We start from the raw sequence: 27,765 nt of genomic DNA on the forward strand, positions 1-27,765 counted from the left end.
TTATTTAGGACCTAATAATTTTTACCTTTTAATCGTGATTTGCACATAATAAATTTTATAACGATCATTACAAGAATTTTTTTTTTTTTTTTTGAATGATTTGATCATACCATTTTACCCCCAAAATTATTGATACTTGTTATTTTTTAATTATTTTTATTGTCAAAGTTTCAAAATATTTAAAAAATAAATAAAAAACATTTCCCTAGTTGTTTGGTTTTGTGGTCTAGAGATTTTTTTTTAATGAAAATTGTTGTCGGGAGATTTGGAGACTTGGACAACCATGTTGGTTTGTACGAAGGCAAAGAGTAAAGGAATAAGAATAGTCCTACATGCTCACAAACAGGAGTGAAGACCAGCTTATAAGTAATACTGAGACTTATAAGGGATGTAGGTTCAAAAGGGAAGCATCCTTCATTGGGGATGTCTTGGTTGGGTTTAGGGTTCATACGTACATGAAAATGTTACAGAGATACTATTCTGATTCTGTTTTCATACAGTCTTAGTTTTTGTCTATCAAATTCATATTTAATTGTTTTACTGTGTTTAGTCTTTGGACTCTCTGTACGTGATTACATTAAGAACTGCAACATATGTGATTTAAGAGTGGTTTTATCTTCGAGGTATAGATGCATGGTCAACCCGGATTGCATAATTAGGGCATCTAAAAACCTTAAGGATAGTATCCTTTTGATACGACTCAACAATACTAGCATCAGTTCCTAACACAAGAAGAGGATATACATCAACCGATGTTGTCAATGCTAGTCTCTACATCAACTAGTGCGACGATATATATTGGTGATATACTATTGCTACACGAAGTTAGATAAATCTCATACACTGCCCATTACTTTATAGGGAAAAAGAACGCTAATTAGTCGCGTGGTTAGCGTGGTTTTTGCTTCTAAGCGCAAAAAAACCATTCAATCCCCAGTTAAATGGTTTTTGCTTCTAAGCGCAAAAAAACCATTCAATCCCCAGTTAAATCAAAAATTGCATCCAAACCAATGCCTATGTACACACTTTCATTTGTTACTACGCTGGTGCAAGGGCTACATGACCAATTAGCATTCTATTGCCTCACTTTATATTACTACAATACCACTTATTTCTGGACCATTTTACCCTCCAATGATACCCAAACCACTGTTCCATATCAGTATATTGGTATCCGCCGCCATACAATATTGAAACCAAAATCCATGTTCAGAGTACGTTGTACAAGCAAATATGAAGTAAGAACTATATTGTCCTCACAACTTAGTGTAACTTAACACAATATAGCTGGGTGTAGTAAAACTCTAATATCTGTTGCGGCCTTGCGGGTTTGTGTTTGGTAATTTAAATCTGAATGGAGTATTTTTTGCATCCACGGTGAACATAAGAATCCCTTGGCCTTTACCCTTTGTAGGACGATTGGGCCACAAGCCCGGTCTAGACCGCCCACAAGGGGCACCGGCCAGACCCGTGCAAAAGGAAGAGAGAGGCGGTCACTTTAAGTGACCGACTCCTCTTGCCTCTATCTAGCTTGGAGAATCCCAATGGGATTCAAACGTGTGGCTGGCCCAGGGTTTATGGCTTTATAAATAGACAGCCTAAAACCTTGGAGAGATTAGATCAGAAATAGAATCTCTCTCCCTCTTTTTCAAGTTCTGTGTTTTTCCTAGGGTTTTTGTGGTGTGGAGTTCTCTCGTAAAGAGAAAGCTATCGTGATGGTGAAGTGCTCGTAACCGCAAGCCGTGGTTGATCATCTCTTCTGCTGCGATTCTATTCGGTTCAAGTAACCCCTAAACCTCTTTGTATATGGAATAGAATGCATGTTTCCCTAACACTCTTGTTGGATGGGACATTTTGGACACTCGAAGGGCGTTCCAAACACTTACAAAAAGGGGAGAGGGATTATGCCCATTAATTGATGTGGCTTCAACATTGGTAAAGAGACTTTCTCCAAATATTTTCACCATTTATCTTTTAGAGTCTGTTACGTGTTGGAATTTGGAAGGACAAATAAAAAAAAATGAAACTCATTAAACTACTTTAAATCAGATTAAATTGTACCATTGGGTTAATAATAGGTTTGGTCGATCAAAATCTTCTTTTTTCAGTCACATTATTGTTGGGCAAAGTGTTTTTTGAGTTAAGATTCTCTACATCACTCAAACCCTCTCACCTTGAATCAGGCTTCATTTTTCTACCCCCAAAAAAAAAAAAAAATCAGGCTTCATTTTTGAGAATGTGGTCTGTTCCTACCATACAGCCTCTCATACACTATTTTCTTTGCATCTCCAACGTTATAAAGTTAAATCTTATAAGTAACAAATTTCCAACCATTACCATGAGGCACAGAGAACTAATTTAGATTAAAACTTGACACCTGAATTAGGGAGGCTGAGACCTAGTTGTAGGCCGAATTTCAGCCCCACCTGACTTGCAAAGTGTCACTTATAGAGGCCTGACACAGAAATATGATTGATTGATACAAAAGATCTGAAAGTGTGATTTTCTTATTCTAATGTTTTTTTCCTAACTTTTGTTCTTTTAAGACCCGTTAGTTTAGAAGGAAGGTCGGTGGGATTATTAGGAAGCCGGGGCCCGCGTGTACGTGAGGTTTTGTTGAGTTAGGATCAGCTACCCACTTGGGGAGGACTGATGACAGATTCTAACCTTCCATAGGGCGTGGGATACACTTTTGGGCTGTGGGACCCACACTTTATGGAGGGTTTCGATCGACTCCACTGCAGATTTGAACTCGATTTTGTTGAAGTAAAAATATTGAAATTGTTATTTTTTTCATGAAACCAAATAGTGGGATTTTGAATAGCAAAATGATGGGATTTTGAAGTGATATATTAACAAATAAAATAATTAATAATTTTTTCCTCACTTTTATAAATTTACCACAACATACTATCCAAACAAGGTTGAGATGGACTTTTAAAATTTCACATCAACATGTTCCCAACCCACCTAAGGCCCCTCTAAACAAATGGGGCCTTAGGGTGAGGGAAATTGCAATTCTATTTCTAATTCTGTTTCTACCGTTTTTTGATAGATTCCCCACAATTAGGGATGTAAATGGATAATCGAAATCCGAATCCGAATTCGCATCCGTATTCTTTTAGGGGCATCCGTATTCGTTTAGAGATATCCGAAAAATAATCCGAATACTCCGATTAAAATCCGTCCGAAAAAAAATCCGAATACTTAATAATAAAAAATTAAATAAATAATGATTTTTAGGATTTTTGAAGATTAAACAAGTTCTAGAATATGATGAAAAGAGAATCATGATCTAAGAGATATGGACTGAGAGAGAATTGTATCCGCTAAGGGGAGGAAGGTCCGGGTTACACAAGGCAGATATGTAAACGGATGGTCGAAAATCCAAATCCGATCCGCATCCGAATCCGTTTAGAGGTATCCGTATTCGGCCAGGGAATATCTGGCTCCGATCACATCCGATCCGTATCCGATCCGAATCCGATCCGTTTACATCCCTACCCACAATATCAAAATATTCCCACCGCACCTAAGTTCCCTCTAAACAAAAGGGGCCTTTTACAAAAAAAAAAAAAACCCAAATAGGGCCTCAAGGTGAGGGGAATTGGAATTCGATTTCTGCCGCTTTGGGATAGGTTCCCACGATGCCAGTGTGGGAAGGAAATTTTTTGTTTTTTACACGCCACCATTGATTACACTGAAAAAGTACCATCCACATGGACACACATATTCATAACAATAGAGAGAATGAGCACAGTAGAGATCCACCTGTGAATTCATACTCTCAAATCTCCCTCCAAAAAAAATAAAGAATTCATACTTTCAAAGAATGAACGAAAACATAAAAACTTCTGTCAAAGAATTGAGCTTCGGCACCTTGAAACTGGCCTGCTTACCTTATTGGTCAGGCACCTTTCATTCCTCTTTCAGGTTCTGCCTCAAAAGCAAACTCAGTGACAAGAATAACAGTTTCCTTTCAAATTAGTGTCCAACAGACAAAAGAAAGAGAGCTCATCAGAGCATAAGTGTGCCTCATTAGTAATATTTTCTAGTATCATATGGGGATTAAAGCCCTAACACCCCCCCTCAAAAATAAAATAATAATAATAATAATAATAAAAGGCCCTCCACTCATGCCTCTAAAGACCGTAGGGCTTTGTTTAGGAGACAAGAAGCTGCCCAGAAAAGTGAGATTCTGAACACCCCCCCCCTCTTCCTCCTTTCTTTATGTTGGTTATGACACTTTTCTGCCTAAGAGATAACAATCCCTTGCAGCAAACAGATAAATGTTAGTAATAATCACATACACCCTAGGAAATATTTGCCATCCGAGGACATTTAAAAATTCAAACAGAGAAAATAATTCATAAATAAATCGTATTATAACCAATTTATATTAGCAATTGTATCAAACCTTCAACTTGAGCATTCTAGAACACAACAGAAGAATATAAGGCGGCTAAATCCCAATATGGGGCTTGCGTGAAAATGGGCTTCTATGGGCAGAAAATGAGACCTTCTCAATGTCAAAACTGTGCCAAGTAACCTCCACAGAAGTGTTTTAACAGGGGTGAGGAGCAATGTACTTGTACTGAAGCATATCAAACAGTCAATTATTGCCATTCATTAACACACGGTTTTTGCTAACAAACTGATAGTACTTTTCTTCCCCATAAAGTTGCCTGAAAATCAAAATAACAGTAACTACATAAAGTTATGGTACCATAAAACAGATGCATCAATATGCATTCAGGAGGTTAAAAATGTATAGTGCATCTTGTGGTCAACTTAATGCAGAGGTCAGAATGTTTTAAAATATGTCAAGATACTGTAGTTTCACATCAAGACTTATAAAGGTCTAGTTTCTCTTCCCATTACTCACAACCAGACTAATCATCTAAATTTGATGCCTGATGTTTGCAAGCAGAAGCAATCTTCCTTTCCTTCTCTTTTTTATAGGGGATGGACTACTCAAGCAAAAGCAACCTTGTTTAGGGTTATTGTCCCAAAAACCAGTGAACTCAAAAGTGAGAGTAATCAGATGTGGATGAGCTCAGATTACTACTTGGAAAGGGAAAGTTGGAAAAATTAGCAATGGAAAAGTTTCTTTACATGGCCCACATAGGACGGGCTTCCGATATGGTCCAACTATTTGTGTCACATGAAAGGACGATGAGGTAATTCCAACCGTTGGATAACTTGAGCACAGTATGGATTATACTGGCCCACAAGAGAAGGCTTCCTATATGATCAACTTCTTTTTTTTTTTTTGATAGATCCTACTCTATTATGGGGGGAGGGGAGATGTGAACCAAGAGACTTAAACTCAAGACCTCCTGGTAGCAATGGGCTTCCACACACCACATGGTACCGAATGCACTAGGCACTTGTTCACCTATATGATCAACATATTTGTGCATGGAAATGAAGAGTTGGTAATTCATTGTTGGATAGGTAGTGTAAGGTCTAGATTGGCCACATGTCAAATTTTAGAACCAAATTCAATCATTTAACCCCCCCCCTCCATATATGTATATTTTCCATAATATTTTCAGCCATCCATTGTTTTCAGCCTATGTCCAAAAATTTTTTTTAACAGATTTTCAAAATTTTACTTCTCTACATAGCCAACTCTGTTAGATCTGAAAGTTAAAATGTGAACAGACGAATCTGACCTACTTCACAAAATTTGGGCCCCACCAAAACTGCCTCGTGGAAGATATATGTAGGACATACAGGAAACCAAAACCAATTAAAATAGCCTTTATTTGCAATTTATCTAGTAATAACCTAGGCATAGTTTCAAAGCATAGAAAGTAAAACAGAGACATGAGAACATATTTCAGTGTATCTGAAAACTGACTCATCAATGAACATAGACATAATAAGAAAGAAGATGAATGATAGGATAGGATAAACTTACGCCAAATCTGCTGAAGTCTCAGATTTAATCACAGCCTTTCCTTCTGGTAGTTCAAGGGAAGAATAGTGCATTATCATTTCCTTCAAAGTATGTTTTGTGCTTTTAACATCATTATCCCAGAAGAAGCTCTGGAAAATTGAAAACAAAGAAACTGTTTAGCTCATCTGTACTCTAAACCTAGCAAGACGGGAGATTTAATGTACTTGAGAAGTAACAATTATACCAAAATTAGTTTAACATTCCTTTTGCCAAACTACAAATCTCAACATGATATTTTAATCTTCTTATGCTACTAGTGGTTTTCTCCATAACACATTACTTCATCTTGCAAAGAAAACATATAAACTGGTTATATACTATAATATAACCAATCTAATGGTAAACAGACTTCCATAATACTACTTAGTGTTGAGAACCGTGGGATTGTTTTGTTAGAACCTTACTTTAGGGTTTTTACTTTAATCCCTATTTTTCCCTTTTAACCTTTTTACCCCTTCAGGGTTGTAACAACATTATAAATAAAGAGGACCTCTGTCATTAATGACAAGTCACATCATTCCTCAACCTCTGATTCCGAACTTGGTATCAGAACCCAAAACCCTAGAAAATTTTTGCGTTCTCCAAGTTGCTCTTCTCCTCCACCACTGCCGCCCGTTAGAGGCCATAGTCTCCTTGTCTAGCATGGTAGATGAAATCTGAACCATATAACCCTAGTCTTCTCTCCATCGCGTCTCACTCACTGCGCACTCCCAACACCGCGACACCACCTTGGTCACCTTTGGCCATGCCGCACCTCTGTCCGCTGCAGCTCTCCTTTGGTCCTCGCGCCTTTCTCCGCTGAGACCCGTCTTTGGTTACCGTGCCTCTATCCACCGTGAGCAGCGACTCCTCTAGTCGTCTCTTGGTGCTGCTGCCATGCCTTCTGTCTGCTGCAACCCTAATCGCTGCACCTCTGTCCGTCGGCCTCTTTTGCTAGTGTCGCCTCGACCAACCTAGGTTGTCGCGGCTCTCGTCTCTCACCGGTCACTCCCGTCGGCCTCCCTTGCCACTGCCTCTATCTGCTACGACCTGCAAGGTCGTCACGCCTATCACCGGACTCTCTTATCGAAGCCACAGAGACCTTCTTGGTTGTTGCGCCTCTTCCACCAGTCTCTCCTACCGCCGGTGCTGCCTTGCTTTTTGGTTGTACAATGATACTCCTACTCTTCGAATACCATGGCCAACGAAAATGCTAGCTACTTCCATTGGTGCGCCCTCTACTTGGTCGTTCGAGTAACCCTGGGCATCATACTCTCCAACCTAGCCCCATCAAGTTGAATGGTCAGAACTCATAACTACCTCACTTGGTCCCCTGCATGTCTTCTCACACTCTGGGGATACAACTACTCTGGTCTCATTACAGGAGATACCCTCAAGCCTACGAATCCTATTGTAGCTACCACATGGTCGTCTAATGATGCGTTGGTTATGTCCTTCCTGCTCAACTCTATGGAGCCCTTTGTCAATCCCAACTTTGCTCTCTTCAATTCTGCTAAGGAACCATGGGTAATGGGATGCAAGTTTTGACATTCTCAAGTAAGGAATTATGCCTAAATATATGCGATACGACGTCAGGTTCGTAGCACAACTTAGGAAGAGCTATCCCTCACTGCCTACAATTAAATGCCTTGACCACTCTTTGGCAACAATTGGACTTCTATCATCCCATTCCCATGGTTCATCCTGATGATGCTAGCAATTCAAAAGAGAGGGAGATGGAATGTGTGTATGATTTTGACTGGCTTGAACCTTAAATATGATCAAGTTCAGGTTTAGATACTAGGGTATAATACATTCCCTGCTCTTCTTCAAGCATATAATTTGGTTCAGTCCAAAAAACATCGGCAGACTGTTATGATGCCTCCAGTTGTTCTTGTACAGTCTGCCTTGCTCACTACACCACCTACACCTCTAATTGCAGATTCTTACAAGGCGGCATCAACAAAGTGTTATGATGCCTCCAGCTGTTCTCGTACGGTTTGCCTTGCTCACTACACCACCTACACTCTCATTGCAAATTCTACCAAAGCTCCTTCCTTTAGACGAGAACCCGTGAAATGTGATTATGGTGGTCGCCCTGTCATACACATGATACTTGTTGGAAGCTCCGTGAGCGGCCCAAGGGAGGGCGCAATACCAAACAAGGTAGTACTCGTTCCCAAACTCATGTCTCTGAAGCACTTGATAATTGCCTTGTTATCTCTACTATGACACCTATCTCCCCGGATTAGATGGTTACCATCCAAAAATTGGTGACACAACTGACCACTAATTCTTCCTCTGTTCCTGTCTCCAACCTTACTCAGTCAGGTAAGTTTCTTGTCTCTTCTACGAGTCCCTTATGGTTAATTGACTCTGGTGCTACTGACTATATGACTAGTAACTCAGAGGTCTTTTGTACCTATTCTCCTTGCTCTTAACGGGATAAGGTACATGTTGATGATGGGTCTATGTCCTCCATTTTCGGTAAAGGTTCAGTTTTCTGTTCTCTCCATCTTTCTCTTTCTTCTGTTTTACATGTTCCAAAATTGCGTGCAAACTACTATCCATTTACCGCTTAACCAGTGAGTTGAATTGTTCTGTTCACTTCTTTTCTACTCATTGCTTGTTTCAGGATCTGGTGAAGGGCACAAAGATTGGGTATATGGTCGGGTCCATGATGGTCTCTATTACTTGGAATCTACACCAACAATCCCACTCTCATCTTCAACTCACCCTTCGTTCTGATAGTGCATTGACAAAACTTCATTACTGGCACCGCCATTTGGGACACCCTTCTTTTCATATTTTGCGTTCTATGTTTCCAGACTTGGTTAAAATTTGCGATTTGGAACAACTTGATTGTGATGTGTGTGGATTTGCTAAACACACTAAAAATTCTTATCCTATTAATGATGTTAAAAGTGATGTTCCTTTTTCTATTATTCACTCTGATAGATGGGGTCCCTCTAGGATTGTTGATCGTAATGGTTTTCGTTGGTTCATTACATTTATTGACAATTGCACACGTCTCACATGGGTTTACCTTCTACATAGTAAATCTGATGCCTTTTCTTGCTTTCAGTCTTTCCATGCCATGCTTCGAACCTAGTTTAATGCCACTATTCAGGTTCTTAGAAGTGATAATGGTACGGAGTACATCGATGGTAGGTTTCAGTAGTATCTTTCTTCCCATGGCATTACTCTACCAAAATTTTGTGTTAAGACCATAGTTGTCCAGGCGTCCGGTGCTTTAGTCAACTTAAGCACCTTGGATGCCTTGGTCGCCTAGTTGGTGTGGCCTTGATTTTGGACCCCCTCCACCGCCTTGGGTCGCCTAGATGTTGTAAAAACTATGGTTATGACACCAGAAAAGAATGGCATCCCCAAACGGAAAAATCATCATCTCCTGGATGTGACCTGTGCCTCGATGTTCACTATTGGTGTCCCTAAAACCTATTGGGGGGATATTGTCCTTACTACTGCATACTTTATTAATAGGGTTCCCTCTAGTGTCCTGAATTTTAAGGCACCTCTTTCTTTCCTCCCAAACCTTACCATTGCCTCTTCCCTTCCTCCTAAAATATTTGGGTGTGTCTGCTTTGCCCATAATCCCCTTGGTCAAAACTGGATCCTCAAGCTATTCGGTGTGTTTTCCTTGGTTACCTGGCCTCTCAAAAGGGTTACAAGTGCTATCACCCTCCTTCTCACCATCTCTATGTAACCATGGATGTCACCTTCCACGTGTCTAAACCATATTTCACGACACCTATTCAGGGGGAGAGTCTTGAGGAAGAGTTGTTGTTACCCACTTTAGTTATTGACAGTCTCTCAATTCAAGGGGAGCATACAATTAATGGAGGTAAAGGGAGACGTTGGTTCAACCTATTCTTGCTCCTGTTCCAGATATGATAACCTACACTCGGACTAGAACCAAGAAAAAGGATACCACGGATGACCAACCATTACCCACGGTGCCGCCTCCACCAGATTCACTTAAACCATAAGGTAACATCTCTCTTGTTTCTGATAATGTGCCTCATCTTGCTAACCCTATGCATGATGACCATCCCATTGCTATTAAAAAAGGAATTTATTTATGTACACAACATCCCATTGAATAAAAAAAATCCCATTGACCACTTTTGTCTCTTATGAACCTTTATCACCCTCCTATCAAGCCTTTGTTTCATCTTTGTCTTTTGTGTCTATTCTACAGGATTGGAAGGAAACCATCAAATATCCAAAGTAGAAGGCTGCCATGCTAGAAGAAATACAAGCCTTAGACAAAAATGGTACCTGGGAACTTGTCCCTTGCCCTGAAGGGAAGTTGGACGCAAATGGGTGTTTACAGTCAAGCAAAGGGCAGATGCCACCATTGAGAGATACAAGGCACGTTTGGTTGTCAAGGGCTTCACCCAAGCCTATGGGATTGACTACCAAGAAACCTTCACTTATAGCAAAGACGAATTCTGTTTACTGCCATGTGCTGCCAATTTAGGATGGAATCTTCAACAATTGGATGTCAAGAATGCCTTCTTGAATGGAGATCTTTAAGAAATATACCAAGAAACCTTTGCACTTGTAGCAAAGATGAATTATGTTTACTGTCATGTTCTGCCAATTTGGGATGGAACCTTCAACAATTGTATGTCAAGAATGTCTTCCTGAATTTCATGGACCCTCTCTCTCTCTCTCTTAAACTTTTGGTTGGGTCATATATGTATTGGGACTTTGATCCCATGGGTTTATTTTGTAATTGACCAATTTAATGAGCCTAAAATATGGGTAGAAAGTAGGAAAACGGGATTCACTTCATTAGTTTAATTAGAGTCCTATTTTGAGTCTATTTCCTTCATTATTTCACTTTCCTAGTCAATTTAGGTTACCTTATTAGTTAAGGATAGGGTTAGGCCTTTTCTTTTTAGTGTCTAAGTCTATTTTTGAGTCTTCTAGATAAGTTTGTACAGGAGGCCAGCATTGTACACGAATTTGATTAATGAAATATTGGCTTTAGCCTTCATGAAAATCCAGAGATCGAATGGGTGAGATGCCCAGGCTGAGATAGCCAACCCCCACATTTCTCCATTCCCTATCATTGGTTCTTGATTCCAAACCCTAATTTCAATCAAATTGAGTTCAAGAATGCTATAGGCTGCTAAGATTTCTTTCAACTAATTGTCGCATCGATTTCTTGAAGATTACCACATCAAGATCATTGCTGCTTCAATAGGTTACAAATTTGTGGGTTTTTATTTGTTACTTCAACCAAGGAAATTGTTCCCTCATTTGAGTTCCCATTGTTCTCTTGGTTCTCTCATATGATTTTAGTTCCCACTGTTCTCTTGGTTCCCTCATTTGATTTCTTGTTTATTGGAGGGTTTTCTATTTGATCCTGCCTGGGAATACACCTATTCAGGTTCTAGTCTTACGTTAGTGGGAAATGCTGACGCTAGCGACTCCACAACGCTCAAGTATCCCTTCGCAAAGGTGATTGCTGACCTGGGAACTCAAGGTACTCCCAACCATGGGCAGCGAGGATCTCCGTGAAAGAACTTCCGGTGGAGAGAGATGCAAAGAAAGGGGAACAGCGGGGAAGAGAAAGTGCAAAGAGGTGGGCAGCGAGGGTGGAGAGAGATGCAGAGAGGGGGGGAGGGAGGAGCTTTCCATGGAGGAACAAAGGAGTAATCAGTCTCCATGTGCTCCAGATGCAGCTGAATCGAATCAGATCGGCGAGATATAAACGCCCCACAAAGCTCACAGCCAGGAGCGCAGTGGCAGTGGGTTGTGAAGGAACTGGGACAGATGAGCATTGGTGAATCGTCATGCACACTTGGGAGATTCCATGCCATGCTGCCGGCGTGTACAACATGTTCCCTAAAAATTATTATGTATGATAAAAATTGGAAACAGGAAAAACCGAAAGCAGTTTTGGCAATAATTGGTATACTCAATCCAGACAAGCTAAAAGCCTAACTGAATCTGACTCCAGGATCACACAGTAGCTTCATTTTGAAGAACATCATAGCAGTATAAGCTCATCATCAAGTGTAACAGAAAACAGAAACAATTCTCAAGGCGTAAAGACCAAGCACCTTCCGTATATATTCTCTTTTCACATCCTCCCAGGGTAACATACCACTGGGTGAGAAAATTGAAGCATTCCACAAGGCTCCTCTAGCAACCATCACTGAAGAGGCACCTACAGAAAACCATAAACACCAAACAATTGTGAATATTTTTTCAGCAAATAGAATATTAAGGACAGAGACCACTATGCAAGTGGGCTCCATGCAACTGGAGATAAGCATTGGGAAGCATGAGGAAAAAATTATCAAAACTCAGGTCAAAACCCATCTCGAATGTTAACCTGAAGAAAGGGGATCAGAATAGTACCACTAAATTCAAACTTAGCATAGCAAATGTAAATATTATCAATGTCATAGTGGGACACATTCCCATAAACTTTATATCACTAAAGTCTCAGATTCTCCACCTTCTCTTCCCCAAGCCATACAACACCCCACAACTGAAAATTGTGATGGGCAGATCTAATTAATCAAAGAGATTAACAACACTGAGCAAAATACACCTAGGTACTCTGAAGAGATCTCCCTATTCTAGCCACTATATTTTAATATATCCTATCCACGGCTTTAGAATCGACTGGTATACCTGTCAAAGTCCGCATGATAGGACAGCATATGCTGCACAGGTGCTTTGAACAAAGCTCCATTGACAGAGTGTCACTCTGCCTTTCTGCAGCTTCAAATTCCAACTACTCAAAATTTTTGACTTATTTTGGACAAAGATTTCTGCCAAAGGAAGAAAAAGACTGTTGGCATCATGGCCTGGAAAGAAGCAAACAGAACACTGAAGAGGCTACAGGAGGCAGATACAAGGGAAATCAAAGAAAAGTCCCAGTTTTCAAGTCTGACCTGGCTTATTCTTGACTAAGAATGCCTCCTGCTCATCTTAGTTGACCTTAAAAGTAAACCTCCTACTAAAGAGGAATTTTAGCTAACATGTGGCTAGGACAATAATTAGCTGGATTTGATCATGAAAATGCAGAACAAATTCTTTCTATCAAGCATTCACTATTATATAAAGATTTTGAGACTGAAAGAAACAGAAGTTAGCAAGATCATAATCATCCTCAACCTGGAGCTAACAAAAATAAAAAATAGGGTTCTGCTCTTATATTTCTCAGTTTTTCATGACTGATGGACAAAGTGGTCAGATTGTGGTTGGACCACCAGCAAAAAAGCGCGTGGTTCCTTGTATTTTACAATGATTTCGCTTTAGATTGCCACATTAGTCATCTTATTCTGCATAGGTTCTGTAATTGACCTTTAACATCTGATTTTGTTTATTCACCAGGGAAAAAAAACCAATTTTGGTACATGGTATCAGAGCCAGGAGGTCAGTGTTCGTGTTCGATCCCTGGTATGTACGAGGGGTTTTGTGTGTTGCACCCTTTGGTGCCACGTGATGGTGTTAAGTGTGTGTGTGGCTGTGCACGCACTGGAGGTGTTATGTTGATATACATTATTGCAGTCCTTACCTAATATCTTGAGCTTTTGGTATAAGCGGTTGTTAAATGGTATCAGAGCCATGAAGAAGAAGAAGAAAAGAAAAGGGGGGGGGGGGGGGAAGAGTAGAATATTGAATTCTATGTTGAATTTTATTGCTCTTCTATTCTGTTAAGTGTTCTGTTAGTGTATGCATTAATTACGTACACATTTGATCAATTTTCCCTGTTCAAACCCAAATATTTTCTGTTTATTTTGGAGATGTTCTGTTTCAGTACCTGAACCCCCCCCCTGGTTCTAGCACGACTGGCTGAACCTAGAAGAGGGAGCTGGAATCCCATCGATTCATCACTGTTTGACCTGATAATTGCTGGGTTGTGACCCAAAACCCAGAACTTGAGCTTGAAAGGTTGCTTCCACTGGGATTTAACTAGTTCAGACCTGCTGCTACAGTGATTTTCGTTCAGGTTGTGGAATTTGTTATCGTTTGCCTGAGGGATTGTGATTTGTACAATCTGATCTGTTACATTTACTGGTGTCATAGTTCCGATGCTTCATCGGCAGCTTGCAGTTTACAGCGCACCTCTGCTATCATCTTGGTGTCTCCCACACCTACTGTCGCTTCGTTGTTGTTGCTTCCATCCCTGCTGCAGCAATGTGTTACTGTTGCTTTAGTCCCTGCTGCTGCCATTCCGTAATGCTCCCACAAGCTACCTCTCCAGCTGTGTTTGCTTCCACCACCTCCGGCTGTTTGCTGCCACTGCTCCAACCCTGTTTTGTTGGTCAAAGGTTGAAGACAACTTTAACAATGGGTTGGTATAAAACACTTTTTTCTGCCCCTCCCTTCTGTACTTATTCCTTGTTTTGTCCTTATTTTATTTTCCATCCTAGTTTGTCCTGATCTTTATTTCTTAATCTCCATTCTGTCCCTCCCTACTCTCATGTCTCACTAGCCCTTCAAGATTCTGTTATATTACTAAATTGCCACACCCTAGTGTAACCTTCACACTTCAGCATATTTACCAGATTGCCATTACTTCTAATATTAGAATTATTTCATCCTTGAGTGAGCCCATAACCAATCCCAAGGCAAAGTTTTGACATGAGATTGCATCATTCGTACAGACACTCACCAGATGTCATCTTGGACTATTTACCTACTTGATCTGATCCGTTGCTGCTATTGATGCTCTTGCAACTGTTGGGTTGTTGTTCTTTGCTCAGATATGTTTAAATCTGGCCTATCTGGGATCTTAGTTGCTACAACTGCTTTTGGTTTGGGGTTTTAAGTGCTGCTGATCTTTCGTGATGCTGGTTATTGCTACCATATGATGATGGATTATCGTTCGGTGTTCTTCCTTGCATTATTTGTCCACGTAGTGCTACACATGAGGGGAAGATCAGAGATTATTATTATTATCTACTAGTGTCATCTGCCACATGATGATGGATTATCCGTTGGTATTCTTCCCTGCATTATTTGTCCACGTAGTGCTACATGTGAGGGGGAGATCAGAGATTATTATCCACTAGTGTCATTTGTTATTTGAAGACTATTATTATAAGTTTGTCTCATCTGCTCGTGTCCCAACAATTTTATCTTTATAAAGATGGTTACTTGGTTGCAGCAACAAAATTGTTACTTCTTGTTCCCACCAACCTTATGCTATTACTTGTGGTCCCCAGCAACCTTATGCCATTACTTATGCTGTTACTTGTGGTTCCCACCATCCTTATATTGTTACTTGTGGTTCCCAACAACCTTATGCAGTTACTTGTGGCTCGCAGCTACCTTATGCTGTTAGTGGTTCACAACTAACTTATGCCGAACAATGTTGTTACTTGTGGTTCGCAGCTACCTTATGCTGTAATTGTGGTTCACAACTATCTTATGTTGTTAACATTAAACAAAAAAAAATAAAAAAATAAAAAATAAAAACTACCTTATGTTGTTATATGTGGTTCACACCAACCTATGCTATTCTTTTATCTGTGGTTCGCAACAATCTATGCTGCATTTTTATCTGTCTTTTTTGCAAAGATGACTACTTGCCTTCCTTGAGAAGGGCTTATGATGTTGTTGTTGCTATCATGATATTTTAGCTTGCAGATGATATTCTGTGCCGCTTATTTTGTTCTTTGCTGTCTGGATTTATTTGACATGAAGATTTTTCTCTATTGTTGTTGATGGTGATTGGTGTGCTTGTGTTGGTACCAAAATGAAGTTATCTCTATGATCACTGGCGTCTATGACTGCTATAGATGTTCAAGACTGGTTTTGTTGTTAACATCTATTCTTCCAAGCTGGAGCCTTTGATATATATGTTCCAGCTTGAGGGGGAGACTTTGTGTTAAGTCGAGAGTGAGGGTTTATGTTAAGTCATAGTGATGTAGGGCTAGGTCAAAAATAACCTAACCTACAGTAGGATTGTAGGTACTAGCCAACCGCAGGTTAATATGAGATTCCAGCCACACAATAAAATTTAAAAAATAAATAAATAAATAAAGAAAAAGATAGATTTGAGTTGAGCCTCTCACTCTCTCACCTCACTACATCTCACAGCCATAGCTTGCAAACAAACTCTCTGATGCAGATTTATCACCAAACTGGGCTTCTATGCTTAGGAATAAGTCTAGAAATTGGGTTATATACATGTTGGGCCTTCGATCCCATGGGTTTTCTATGTAATAGGCCACTTTTATGGGCCTAAAATATGAGGTCTCTCACCTCACTGCCCTTATGCAACCTAATTACCCATATTTTAGGCCCATAAAAGTAGCCTACTGCATAGAAAACACATGGGATCAAAGGCCCAACATGTATATAACCCAACCCTAGACTTATTCCTAAGCAAAGAAGCCCAGTTTGGTGATAAATCTGCATGAGAGTTTGTTTGCAAACTATGGCTGTGAGATGCAGTGAGGTGAGAGACCTAAGAGAGGGTGAGAGGCTCAACCCGAATCTATCTACCTTCTTCTATCTTTTATTTTCTTTTAATTTTTTCTATGTTATTGTGTTGCTGGAATCTCATATTAACCTGCTCTTAGCTAGTACCTACAATCTTACTGTAGGTTAGGTTATCTTTGACCTAGCCATACCTCACCCAACAAATACGTAACCCACTTAGCTAGTACCTACGATCTTACTGTAGGTTAGGTTATCTTTGACCTAGCCATACCTCACCCAACAAATACGTAACCCAACCCAAAGCTTATTTACAATAAAAAAAACAACTACTTAGGTGATTTAACTGTATGATGGGGTATACATATCAATATAACCTTCTGAAAATCCTAATCAACCAGTGTTTTGGTCTCCTAATCACACTCACAATCTGAATAAGAAAAAGAAGGGGAAAAAAACTCAAATCTGAGCTCTGTTCTAACTAATAAGTATCCTAATCTAACTCAAACGCCTTTAACTTAGCAAACTAAGACTCTTCTACTGTTAATCTCATACTCAGATCACACCCTCACCTTATGGCCTAATAAATTAGGCCCGTTACAACAAATAACCCATGAACAAGTGCTCCATTGCCTAAAATAAGATCCTCCTAGGCCCAACCGGGCAGTCTTGACTGCATCACAAACCCTCTCAGTGCATAATACATCTCCAAGAAAAAGTAGTGGATAGTATAAAGATTGTTTTAAGGGTAACGAAGTGCATAGAGATATAATGCATATACATCACAGTTGTCACGAGTCTAGGCAAACCAAAGCATTGGAGTGGGCCTAGACACAAACAAGGCACCTAGGCAAACACCTAAGCGACACCTTGACAACTATGATATACATGCTCATGTATGTGTGTACATCTGGGTGCCTGTGGGAATATGTGGATCAGTGTGCATACAGATGCTTCTAAGTTGCCGTAGAAAGTCACAAGGATCTCAGGAAGGCAACAAAGAAGAGCTACTACATACAATAAATTTCCATGGCATAACCAATTATAGATCAGAAAACAGAGTAAACAGACTATCATCAATTGTAGATCTGTCACAAATTAAAAAGCCAAATGCTTCCTCAACAGCCTGTTGAGATAAGCTTTATCTCAACTGCCCAAATATCTGCCATGTGGCAATCGGTCAATGCATAAATTTTGTGGAAGGGCAGACCTCATGTCCCTGCCTACATGTCAAGTTTCAACCCAAAGAGAAACCGCCAAGTGGCAAAATAAAGCTTTGAAAAACTAAGACTATAGGAGGTTTCAAGGATGCCGCATACAGGGAGGATATTTGATTGAATTAGGTTCTGAAATTTGACACGTGGGTAATCCAAACAAAGAACTGTCTATCCACCGGTCAGATTTGCCACATCATCCTGTCATATGGCTCAAATAGTGGACACTTGAGATAAGGACTAGTGTAAATGAAATTATTCAAAATAAAATAAACATCCAAAATGTTCGACCAGTAGGAAGCATCTGAATATTATATAGACAGTATTCCCACCTGTTGCAACTTTAATACGTTGAAAATCCTCGTAATCAAAGACATCACCATTAGCTATAACTGGTATAGACAATGCTTCTACAACATCAGCAATGTCATTCCACTTGGCAGGATCCCTTGGCCTATCAGAAACTTTTCTGCACTTCATTCAGCATGAGGACATACAGTGAAGACACAGAGAGAAAGGTTAAGCAAGGACAGATTACTTTCAAGACAATGGGAGAATCAAATATTTCATTTCAATTTACAGTTCACATTTCTTGAAGTTGTCACATCTGAATGATATTGTCTTTGTTGTTTAATCATGAAAATATTGTAGTCCAAACTCCAAACTACGCAAGCCACATTCATGAAAACATTGTAGTCCAAATGACACAAGCCACATTTGAATAAATAAATTTAGAAAGCCTTACATGTATTATAACTGTTGAACACAGCACACCATGGAGTATGCAATGTCAGTATACCACTGCTAGTCTGCTACACCATATACCACCACACCACACATGTGCCAGAAAGTGATGAGAGAACATCTGGCATTCATTTGTTTTATAATCTAAGATGGGCTTATATTAGGCAGTGTTTATTCATCACACTTTTATAAAAAGTTCTAAGAGGATAGGAGTTCTTCTATTGTATCATAGATTCTTAATTAGCCAAAAGGAGAGGATTCTCCAAAAGGCAGCGTGATGGGAGCGCTCACGGAGGCATCAACAGGGCGGTCATTAAAGCCCTTCATGGGGGGCGGGGCGGTCATTTCGCCCCCTCTGTCTCTAGGCGCAGCGGCCACGCTGCCTTTCGGAGTTCTTTTTCCCTTGGACAAATTTCAAGTTAAGGTATTCAGTAATTTGTAATTCAAGTTAATGGTTGCCTGGGTGATGCAGAAATAAAGACTTACCAGCATAAGAATTCCAAGAAGAACCAGGTCTAACGTGGCCCCGTTCTAGTTTAGACAAGCTTAACATGGCCCAGTTCTAATTTAGACAACCTTAACGTGGCCTGGGTCCACTTTGTTTTAATTTAAGTTTGGTTGAACCAATGGTCCAATGGTTCAATTTAAGTTGTTATATTATTTTCTTTTAGAGCTTAAGTTATGGGTCCACATTAGCTTATTTTCTTTTTGAGTTTTAAAAGGGATGGGACAGCTTATAAGGGAGTATAGCTATGGGATATCCTAGTCTAGTTAAAACTGTTTTAGTTGCTGTTATAAATAAAGGATTGGGGGTTCTACTGACCCCCATGTTTTTCATAATCAAAGTTGCTGTTTTGCTTGGCTCTGTGGTGAATCAGTCTCTCCTTGTGATAAATCAAGGCCACGATTGGAGGTGAAGCCGTGAAGCCAATCAAATCCTTGCAGTGAGAACCCCAGGTTCTGCTTTCTTATTTCTTTGAGTCTTTCTTGAAGAATCAAAGCTGTTCCTGTTCTAGCCTGTAGTTGAGACTCAAGTTCTGCTTCTACTCAAGTTCTGCTTCTACAATAGAGAATTCCTAGTCACATCAGGTTTGCTGGAAATCAATGTAACAAAGGTCTGATCTACATTCTGATCTCATAAATCTCATAGTAATATCCTAAATGCCACCCGATTATCAAGTTTTGATTTTGCTGATTGAATGATGCAATCCTAGTCTAAGTTGAAATCATCACTTGCTATTTTGGGTGGATATTCAAGAAACAATGTTTTAAAATTCTGTTGAGTCTGATTTCAGTGGTGATTATATGTTTAATAATACGGATATGAAATCTGAAACCTGATCATTGAAAATATCAGTTGACAAGTCAAACTTGAGTTTTCCTACTTCAACAAGGAATTGTCAGATTCAGCAGATCCAACCATTGGATCTTGCTGATCTTTTCAGTTATTCTAGTCCTAAAGAGGACCACTCAACCAGGGTCATCCAGCCATCTGATCTCTGGATTTTTCTTGGTGAATTTTCTCCTAAATTCTGGAATTTTTCTTTGTTTTGTGATCCTCTTCTGTTGGTACTGATTCATATATATCAGAACCACATTACGAGGATAAGGAAATTTGAAGTTTCTAAATACTTTCAAAGTTGATATGTTGAATTAGGACTACAAAAACGTAATTTCCAGCTACTTTATGAGTTTTCATGGTTAAGAACTATACTTCAAATTATGAGATGTACCTGTGTAAAACAATTATAAGCTGATGAGAGCGAAAAATGGAATATTTTCCATACCAACGTTGTACCCTTTGCTGTATATACGGATAAAATAGTTTGCGGGAGTGTTGCACAACCAATGACTAGAAAAACAAGTCATGAGAATGTTTCAGTCATTTTGAATGAATAAAATCGAATTCTTTCCTGAATAAGGGCAGAGTTCCTTTCCTAGACATTTGGTCTAAAGTCCAAACAATGTGCTGAGGGAAGGTCCCTCATGAGAACGGCAAGATACTCAGGGAAACAGCATCAGTAAGATGAGTGCTAATGTTAAGAAATTCCCTTAGGCTTCTAGAAACCCATAGTATCACCATATATACTCTCTTAAGCCAACAAATTCGATATCTCATTCCAAAAAAAAATAAAAAAGGGACTTTTGTGTTTATGAAAAACTATTCCACTGATTAGAGTGCTACTTTTAGCTGTAGGGCCTCATCCACAATATTTTGCTCTGGTGTATCCTCATATTTATGGCATAAATATTTGAATCCATTCAGATCCAAGTCCAAATCCAAATTTGAATTAGTAGATTCTGGTCCAGATTCAGATTCAACTCGGATCCATGTCTATGGATCCCCTACCCATCCAAAAATCATGAAGATCTGAAAGATGGACCAGATCTGATACTTATACTTCTGTTTAAGCACATTTTATATAATGCATATCAACTAAGCTTTCCATATCCCCTGCCACAGCTTTACAGTTTGGAGAACCCTCTCCCTTTGCCTCCCAACCCAAGCCTTCCTCTTTCATAGACATATCCCCGTGCGGCTGTGCCCCCCTCTTGTGTCCTATGCTGGAGCCTGGAACAGCCTTGAAGACACATTGACCACCTATTTTTTTCTTGCCCCTTCTCGTCCTCCATTTGGAAAAAGGTTTTAGGCAGATGCTGGCCCCGCCGCATAAGAATCCTACCCTTCCCCAGGGAATGGTTTTGGGTCGACATGACCATCTCAGGACCTTTGATTTGTGACACTGCAGGGAAGCTTTCTTTTGGCGCAGCTATTTACCACATCTGGATGGAGTGCAATCTTCGCAGATGGACCTCCAACTCTCATTCCTTTGACAAGATTTGGAAAGCCATCTACTTTGATGTTAGCTCCAAGCTTTTAGTTTTACTTCATTGTAATGTTCTTGATACCCTAAGGAACAAGCTAATGCAGTCCTAGATAGGTAGGAGGCCTACTAGGAGCCAAACAACAGGATCAAATAACAAAAGGGGTTGCTGGTTCGAATGGACAGCACTAGGATTTAGGTCAATTCCTAGGGTGAGGGTTGGATATTGGGAAAGGGGTTTATAGGGTATTAATGGGCAGGTCTAGGGGGTCAATATGGTATAAAAATAATAGGATTTGGGAAGGTTTTAAAATTCTGCAGTTCTGGACAGAATTGTGTTGCAGGTTTTGGGTTTTAATGGAGTGAAGGATTGGAGGGGATAAAGTGGAGACTAAGGGCTAGGGTTAAGGTCGAGTGTAGGGAGAGGTGTGGGGGATATAGGCTGGAAGTAGGGTTTGAGGGTGAAGGCTAAATCTGGAATTATAAGGGAGTCCTAGTTGAGGAAGGAGTTGCAGGTTTAATGGAGTTTACGTTAGAGGATTAAAAGAAGAAGGTTAAATGCTGAATTAATAAACTACTTACTTGAAAGATTAAATCTTCAATGGTAGCAGCTTTGAAGAACTAGAAGAAGGACCTCCCGATCTACAAGATGCAAGGAGTCGATCGGAGTCCACCAATCCCTTACCTTGATATTACTCACAAGGTAACCTTGATATTACTCACAAGGCAACCTTGATATTACTCACAAGGCAACACTCAACAGAGCAGAGCAGCAACTGTGGCAGCAAACAAAAGCTTTTTCATTAATCAAATTCGTATTCAATACTTGGCCCCCTTAGAATCTTATATAAAAGACTCAAAATTAGACTTAGACACTAAAAAGGAATGGCCTAACTCAATCCTTAACCTATTAGCTAACTTAAACTGACTAGGAAACTGAAATAGACTCAAAATAGAGTCCTAATGACTTAAAAACAACTTAAGCTATTAAAATAAAGAAGATTCCCTAGTAGCCAATAAGATATAAGAACCTCTTAGCCAATAGGATCACTTCACTTAAATTAGACCAATTGAACCAATTGGATGCAACCAATTTAAACCGGTTCAATTAAAAACACAAAATAAAAACGAAGTATTGGGCTAATCCCGTATGCAACCTATATACCTCTAGTTTAGGCTCATTAAAGTGGCCTAATACATAGAAAACCCTTGGGAACAAAGGCCCAACATATATATATATCCCAACCCTACACTTATTCCCACTGAAACAAGCCCTATTTGATGATGAATCTGCATCACAAGCTCATTGTTGTCTCCTGGGGTTTACCTGAATCTTTGATTCAGCCTCTCCCCCTCTCCTAGGGAAGGCGCTTTCTTGGCTCTTTCTCTTCTCCCTCCCTGTATATCCCGCCCCCTCGGCTTTGGGCCTTTTGGTAATGAATTATTTATTCAACCCCCCCCCCCCCCAAAAAAAAAGAAGCTTTCCAATACCCAGATTTGGATCTGGATCAGAATAAGATCCATCTGAATTCCAATGAATCAATTTTAAGGTCCAAGCCAAGATAAATGAATGGTGATGAACCAGATCCTAGATTTGACTCATTCCGTTTCATGTCTTATGTGGAAGGAATCTGCTCTCTGCCAAACCAGCAGCATACTTCTGAGGTAAGTCCTACTTCCCAGAGCATGCTTACAACATAGAATTTACAGTACAATTCTAGAACGTATTCAGACAACAAAGATTTTGAGTGAGTCAAAGATGATTATAACTATGATGAGTTCAATGTTTCTTATTGATTTTATTATGATGAGTTCAATGTGTCTCATTGACTTATCTACATGAGTACCTTGCAGTATCACCTAACAGAAGCCAAAGTTTCAGAAACTGCCACCAACAAAATGTAGAGACCATTTGATGCAGGGTGTATTCAAGGAAGAAGAAGAAGAAGAAGGCTGCTGCCTACATTGGCAGCCAACTGTTGGTGTAACACTGTTCACGTGAACAGTGCTGTTCTATTGGGTTGCTATGTTTTAATTCTTGAGTCCTATAATAAACCCGTGAACCGGTTGGTTCAGCGGGTCTAATTTAAGTTATGGTCCCATAGGGTAGTAAGTCCTTTTACTTATTTAAGCTGTTAGTAGAAAGTCAGTCTCACATCACCCACGAGTTATTTGGGCTGATAGTGTCTTGTGTCTCAAGAAAGGTCCAAAATTGGAAGTTTCTAATTTTGAGACTTTCCAATTTTGAACCCTTCACCTCTTTTCCTCAGTTAATAAAAGCAACCCAGGGGCTGCAAGAAGCCCACGATTTGATATTCAACTACTGCTACTATGCAAGTTTACTTCTACTGAAGTTTTCCCTTGGTGTTTGATGCTTGGACAAGGAGCTGGTGTCTGATCTAGCTGACTCCTTGCGGTGGGAAGCCCAGGAGGTCTCTTCCAGTTGCTATTCTTCATCCCCTTCAAGCTTTCAAGACCTTAGAAGACCATTCTACTACAGCCGAGGCTCACTGTTGTTGCCTGCACTGCAAATCCTTGGTTAGTTTCTATTTTTGGACTAACCTTCTAATTCCATTACTCCCCTCCCCTGCTCAATCCAACCATCAACTTCCTCCCATCTTTTCAGCAAACCTTCCCCCCACTAAGACCTCCACTCGATCCTTGTTTCATCCCCATCTACCCAGCAGATTATCTGCTACAGAATTTATCACAAAAGCCATTAAAACCCTGTTTTCTACCCTGTTACTCAAATCAGCAGAGAAGAAGAACCTGCTCCAGATTTGTTTCACTAATCCCTTGACTTCCCTGTTATTCCAGACCTATTCCCTCACCTTCTCCTTATCCTAAGCCTACCCATTAATCCTCCAATCCAACCCAATCTTACCCCATCAAGCTGTACCCTTTTCCCTGATTTCAGATCCTGTTATGGGACTGGTTGAACTTTCAATCCTGTCCTACATTACCATTTGGTTTTGATGAGATATAAATTAGCATCAAAGCATGGTACAAGATCTCGCTAATATCTCAGTTTCAATGGATCACGAGACGAGATCACAGTCGATACCTAAATACTACAATATCTCGGCCGAGATCTCGAGTTGAACCAGACCAACTTAAGTCTTATAAAATCCCCCCCTTGGAGTCGAAATCTCGCCTCTGTTGGTTTGCTGTGAAGAGAAAACTTATACAAAGTGGAAGTTTTATGATTTTTTGGGGCAAATCTCACCTCCAATTGAAGATTGAAGCTTCAACATCTCTCTTGAGAGTTGCATTGCATCTCAAGAACACTTTTAGGTAAAAATTCCTTCTAAAAAACAATTTTTTTCATAGAAACATGATCTAACCTTGTTTTGCTGACTATGAAATTATTATATGTTATACAATGTCCACCAATCTATTGATTGAGCTTGATTCGACAACAACAAAACCGTGGTTATTATGATGATCCGGCCCGACACTCGTTTCAGTACTAACTTGCATTTATTTAATCTATGTGACTATGTCTATTTCCAAGTTTCTAATAATTATGAACAAACAGTCGAACCATCACTATGCATGATAATGAAATATGAATATGATGCATAATGCTTAAATGGTTTATGGTTTGATGTATTTTAATTCTTAGTACTTATATAAGTTGTTTTACACCTCTACTTTAATTATATGAGTTCTAAATATTGTGTGGAATAGCCTAGGGTAGATCTCAAGCACGTTGTAGACTACCAACCTAGGGTCCGTAGTCAAAGTACCATTTTGGGTTTGAATTTGGAAAAACTAATGATTCCACTGTGTTTAGAAAGCATAAAATAGGGTGAATGTCAAGTTTCAGGACCTATCTTAGCCATATGGCCACCGAAACCAACCATCGAGTTGAGAGAAAAAAATACAAGATCTCAGTTTCATGGCCTGGCGAAACCGAGATCTAAAACCTTGCATCCAAGTAACAGGTGTGTCTTCCATTTTTCTATAAACTTATTAAAAAAAAATAAAGTATAAACTGCTTAATGTCCTCGCAATTGTTATATGGAAACAATTAGGCCTTTTATATTACCCATCAGCTAACTCCCATTTCCCCCTTATTTGTTTGCAATAAAATTTGAAGTAGGAAAAGTCAAACTAAAGTAAAAATATCTGCTGGTCAACTTTCCCTCACAACATATATTTAGATCCAAAAATAACTAATCCTACTTAGATTTAAACTCCAACTAAAATTAGAAATCACCTACAATAATCATTAACCACTAGCTTTACTAACCTCAAAAGATCCCAAAATTATATTTAAAAAGTAAGAAAATTTACATAAAATACACTTGTGAAATAAGACTGATGGATGAATTCACATAGTATGTATGCAATGACACCAAGGAACAAACTAGCACAGTATAGGATAAATAAGTAGTTTGAGTTTGAACATTCAAAAAGAACATAGGCAGATTACCTTCCATGAATGGCAAGAGCAGAAACACCAGTTTTCTCAATTTTCCGTGCTAATTCTACTGTATCCTGAGGCGATTTGAGGAGTCTAATCTTACATGTTACTGGCACGTCCAAATTCCTCTTTAATGTTGTCAATATCTGCAGTAAGAGGAAAACATAGTGAGGAATGGAGATGAAACTGCGAACATGAGGAATATCAAACTTAAATTCCAAAGGATATAAATTTAATACATCACTAATTAGCTCCGGTTTAGACAATAATGCTGCACCCATTCCTCCACTAATAGAGAATGACCTGGGGCAACCCATATTGATGTCAACTGCTGCTACATCTTTGCACCTAAAGAAAGATATATCATGTCAGTTAAAAACCCTAGGCAACAATTAAGCAACAAAATGCAACTTCAACAAATAAAACTAAGAAGCATCATAATAAGTATCATGAATTCATGATTAACATGCCAAAGAGGCAAGCCAAAGTGGCGGCCAGCTCCTTGAGGTCTAAATAAGGCCTAAGCAAAGCCTAGGTGCCCATACTTTATACCAATTTCAAACTTTCTTTTTTTCCCTGTTTTCCCCTCGGTCTGGTCTGAGCACCTTGCCCAAACACTTAAGGGGACAAGTCACCTAGGGCATCCCAGGTTGCATTCTGGCATGGATAAGGACTTGACAACTGTGGTGGGTGGTAGCAATAGAAAAGCTGCAAAGAGGAGATAGTTTGGTCCACAAAGATCTAACTAGCAGCGGCCATTGTGTGTTGTGTGATGCACGGTTTGAAATTTCGGGTTTTGACTCCATTTCGATTTCTGTCGAAACCGAGTTTGCATACAACAACCGTACCACTGGTCGTACTCCTTTTGAGATCATTCTAGGTCTTCAACCTAAATGACCCGTGGACTTGATTCCCTTACCTCCTCATGTTCGAGATAGTGTGGAGGCTGATGATTTTTTGAGGCACATCATGGAAGTACATGCAGATATTCGACAACACATTGCCATTAGCAATGATGGGTACAAGGCAGCAGCTACTCGCCATCGCCGATATGTGGAATTCCAGCCTGGTGATTTAGTAATGGTTCTAATTTCTCCTGAGTGACTTCCTTTTGGAGTCAATCACAAGCTCCATCCTTGCAAGATGGGTCCTTTCAAAGTGGTGCAACGTATCGGCACAAATGCCTACATGCTAGAGCTTCCTCCATCTATGAAGATTAGTAACGTTCTCAACGTGGCTGATCTTACACTCTATGTAGGCCACCACTCTGATGAAGGTGACATTAAGCATACCCTGCGGCTCCCACAGTTTGCCACTCCAGCTGACAATGTGATTGAAAACGTGCTTCACAACAAGTTTACTATGATGCGGGGTGGTAACGGCTACTACTATATCCTTGTCAAGTGGAAGAGTCGGCCCGAGATTGATAGTACCTGGATTCACACCGACGATTTCAAGCGTCTTGATCGAGACCTCTACAAGCGCTACATGTCATTAATCCATTTGTCGAAGACGAATGATTTTAAGAGAGGAGTTGATACATCTAGGCTGTATGCCAGAAAGGACAGCTGCAAGGGTAGGGATTCCCCTACACTAGCAGAATCGTAAGCGTAGGGATTACCCTACACCAGCAGTAAAAATCGTGGGCTGATGTTGAGGTTTCATTTTATTTTTTTTTATTATTAGACTTTTAGTCTCCTAGTTATGTTTGAGTTATATTCCAAATTGGGAATCCTAGTTAAAATCCTAGTTAGACTTCACTTTCTATTTTTGTTTCAGCCATTAAGCTATATAAACATGTAATCAGCTCTTGAGAGCTCCCACGATTTGAATGAATAGAAGAATTTTTGCTTTATGCAATGTTGAAATCCTGAGACAGGATAGGTGAGAGGCCTAGGGTGTTCCCTTCCCCCATTCTTACCATACTCGATCCCCTCGGTTCTTCTCCATTGTTGAGATTCCTTCAACCTTAGTTGCTGTCAATCTGCTGGAGTATTTTCAACCTTCAATCCACTACTATTACTGCAGGAAGACATCATCAACAACAGCTGCAGACCAGAGGAACTCCTTCCCATTGATGTCAAGTTTGTCAGGGTTTTCAAACCCTGAATCTGCCCAGATCGATCTCAAGGGATTCTTCAAGTGCTGCTGGGTTTTCTGGCGAGTTATTAC

At 39.8% G+C, this 27,765-nt stretch overlaps 1 protein-coding gene across 1 annotated transcript in view; it reads right to left on the reverse strand.

Moving 5' to 3' along the window:
• Positions 1-4,363: 4,363 nt before the first annotated feature.
• LOC122661941 (tRNA-dihydrouridine(20) synthase [NAD(P)+]-like) overlaps positions 4,364-27,765 on the reverse strand; it is a 32,716-nt gene continuing 9,314 nt past the window's right edge. The window contains exons 4-9 of the mRNA XM_043857462.1: positions 25,833-25,941; positions 25,603-25,739; positions 17,928-18,064; positions 12,040-12,146; positions 5,927-6,054; positions 4,364-4,685 (exon numbers count right to left, since the gene is read on the reverse strand). Coding sequence (XP_043713397.1) covers positions 4,613-4,685; positions 5,927-6,054; positions 12,040-12,146; positions 17,928-18,064; positions 25,603-25,739; positions 25,833-25,941 — 691 coding nt within the window. The 3' untranslated portion in view covers positions 4,364-4,612. The remainder of the gene's footprint in view (positions 4,686-5,926; positions 6,055-12,039; positions 12,147-17,927; positions 18,065-25,602; positions 25,740-25,832; positions 25,942-27,765) is intronic.

The sequence above is a fragment of the Telopea speciosissima genome, chromosome 5, assembly GCF_018873765.1.
Source record: "Telopea speciosissima isolate NSW1024214 ecotype Mountain lineage chromosome 5, Tspe_v1, whole genome shotgun sequence".
In the NCBI taxonomy this organism is placed as follows: domain Eukaryota; kingdom Viridiplantae; phylum Streptophyta; class Magnoliopsida; order Proteales; family Proteaceae; genus Telopea; species Telopea speciosissima.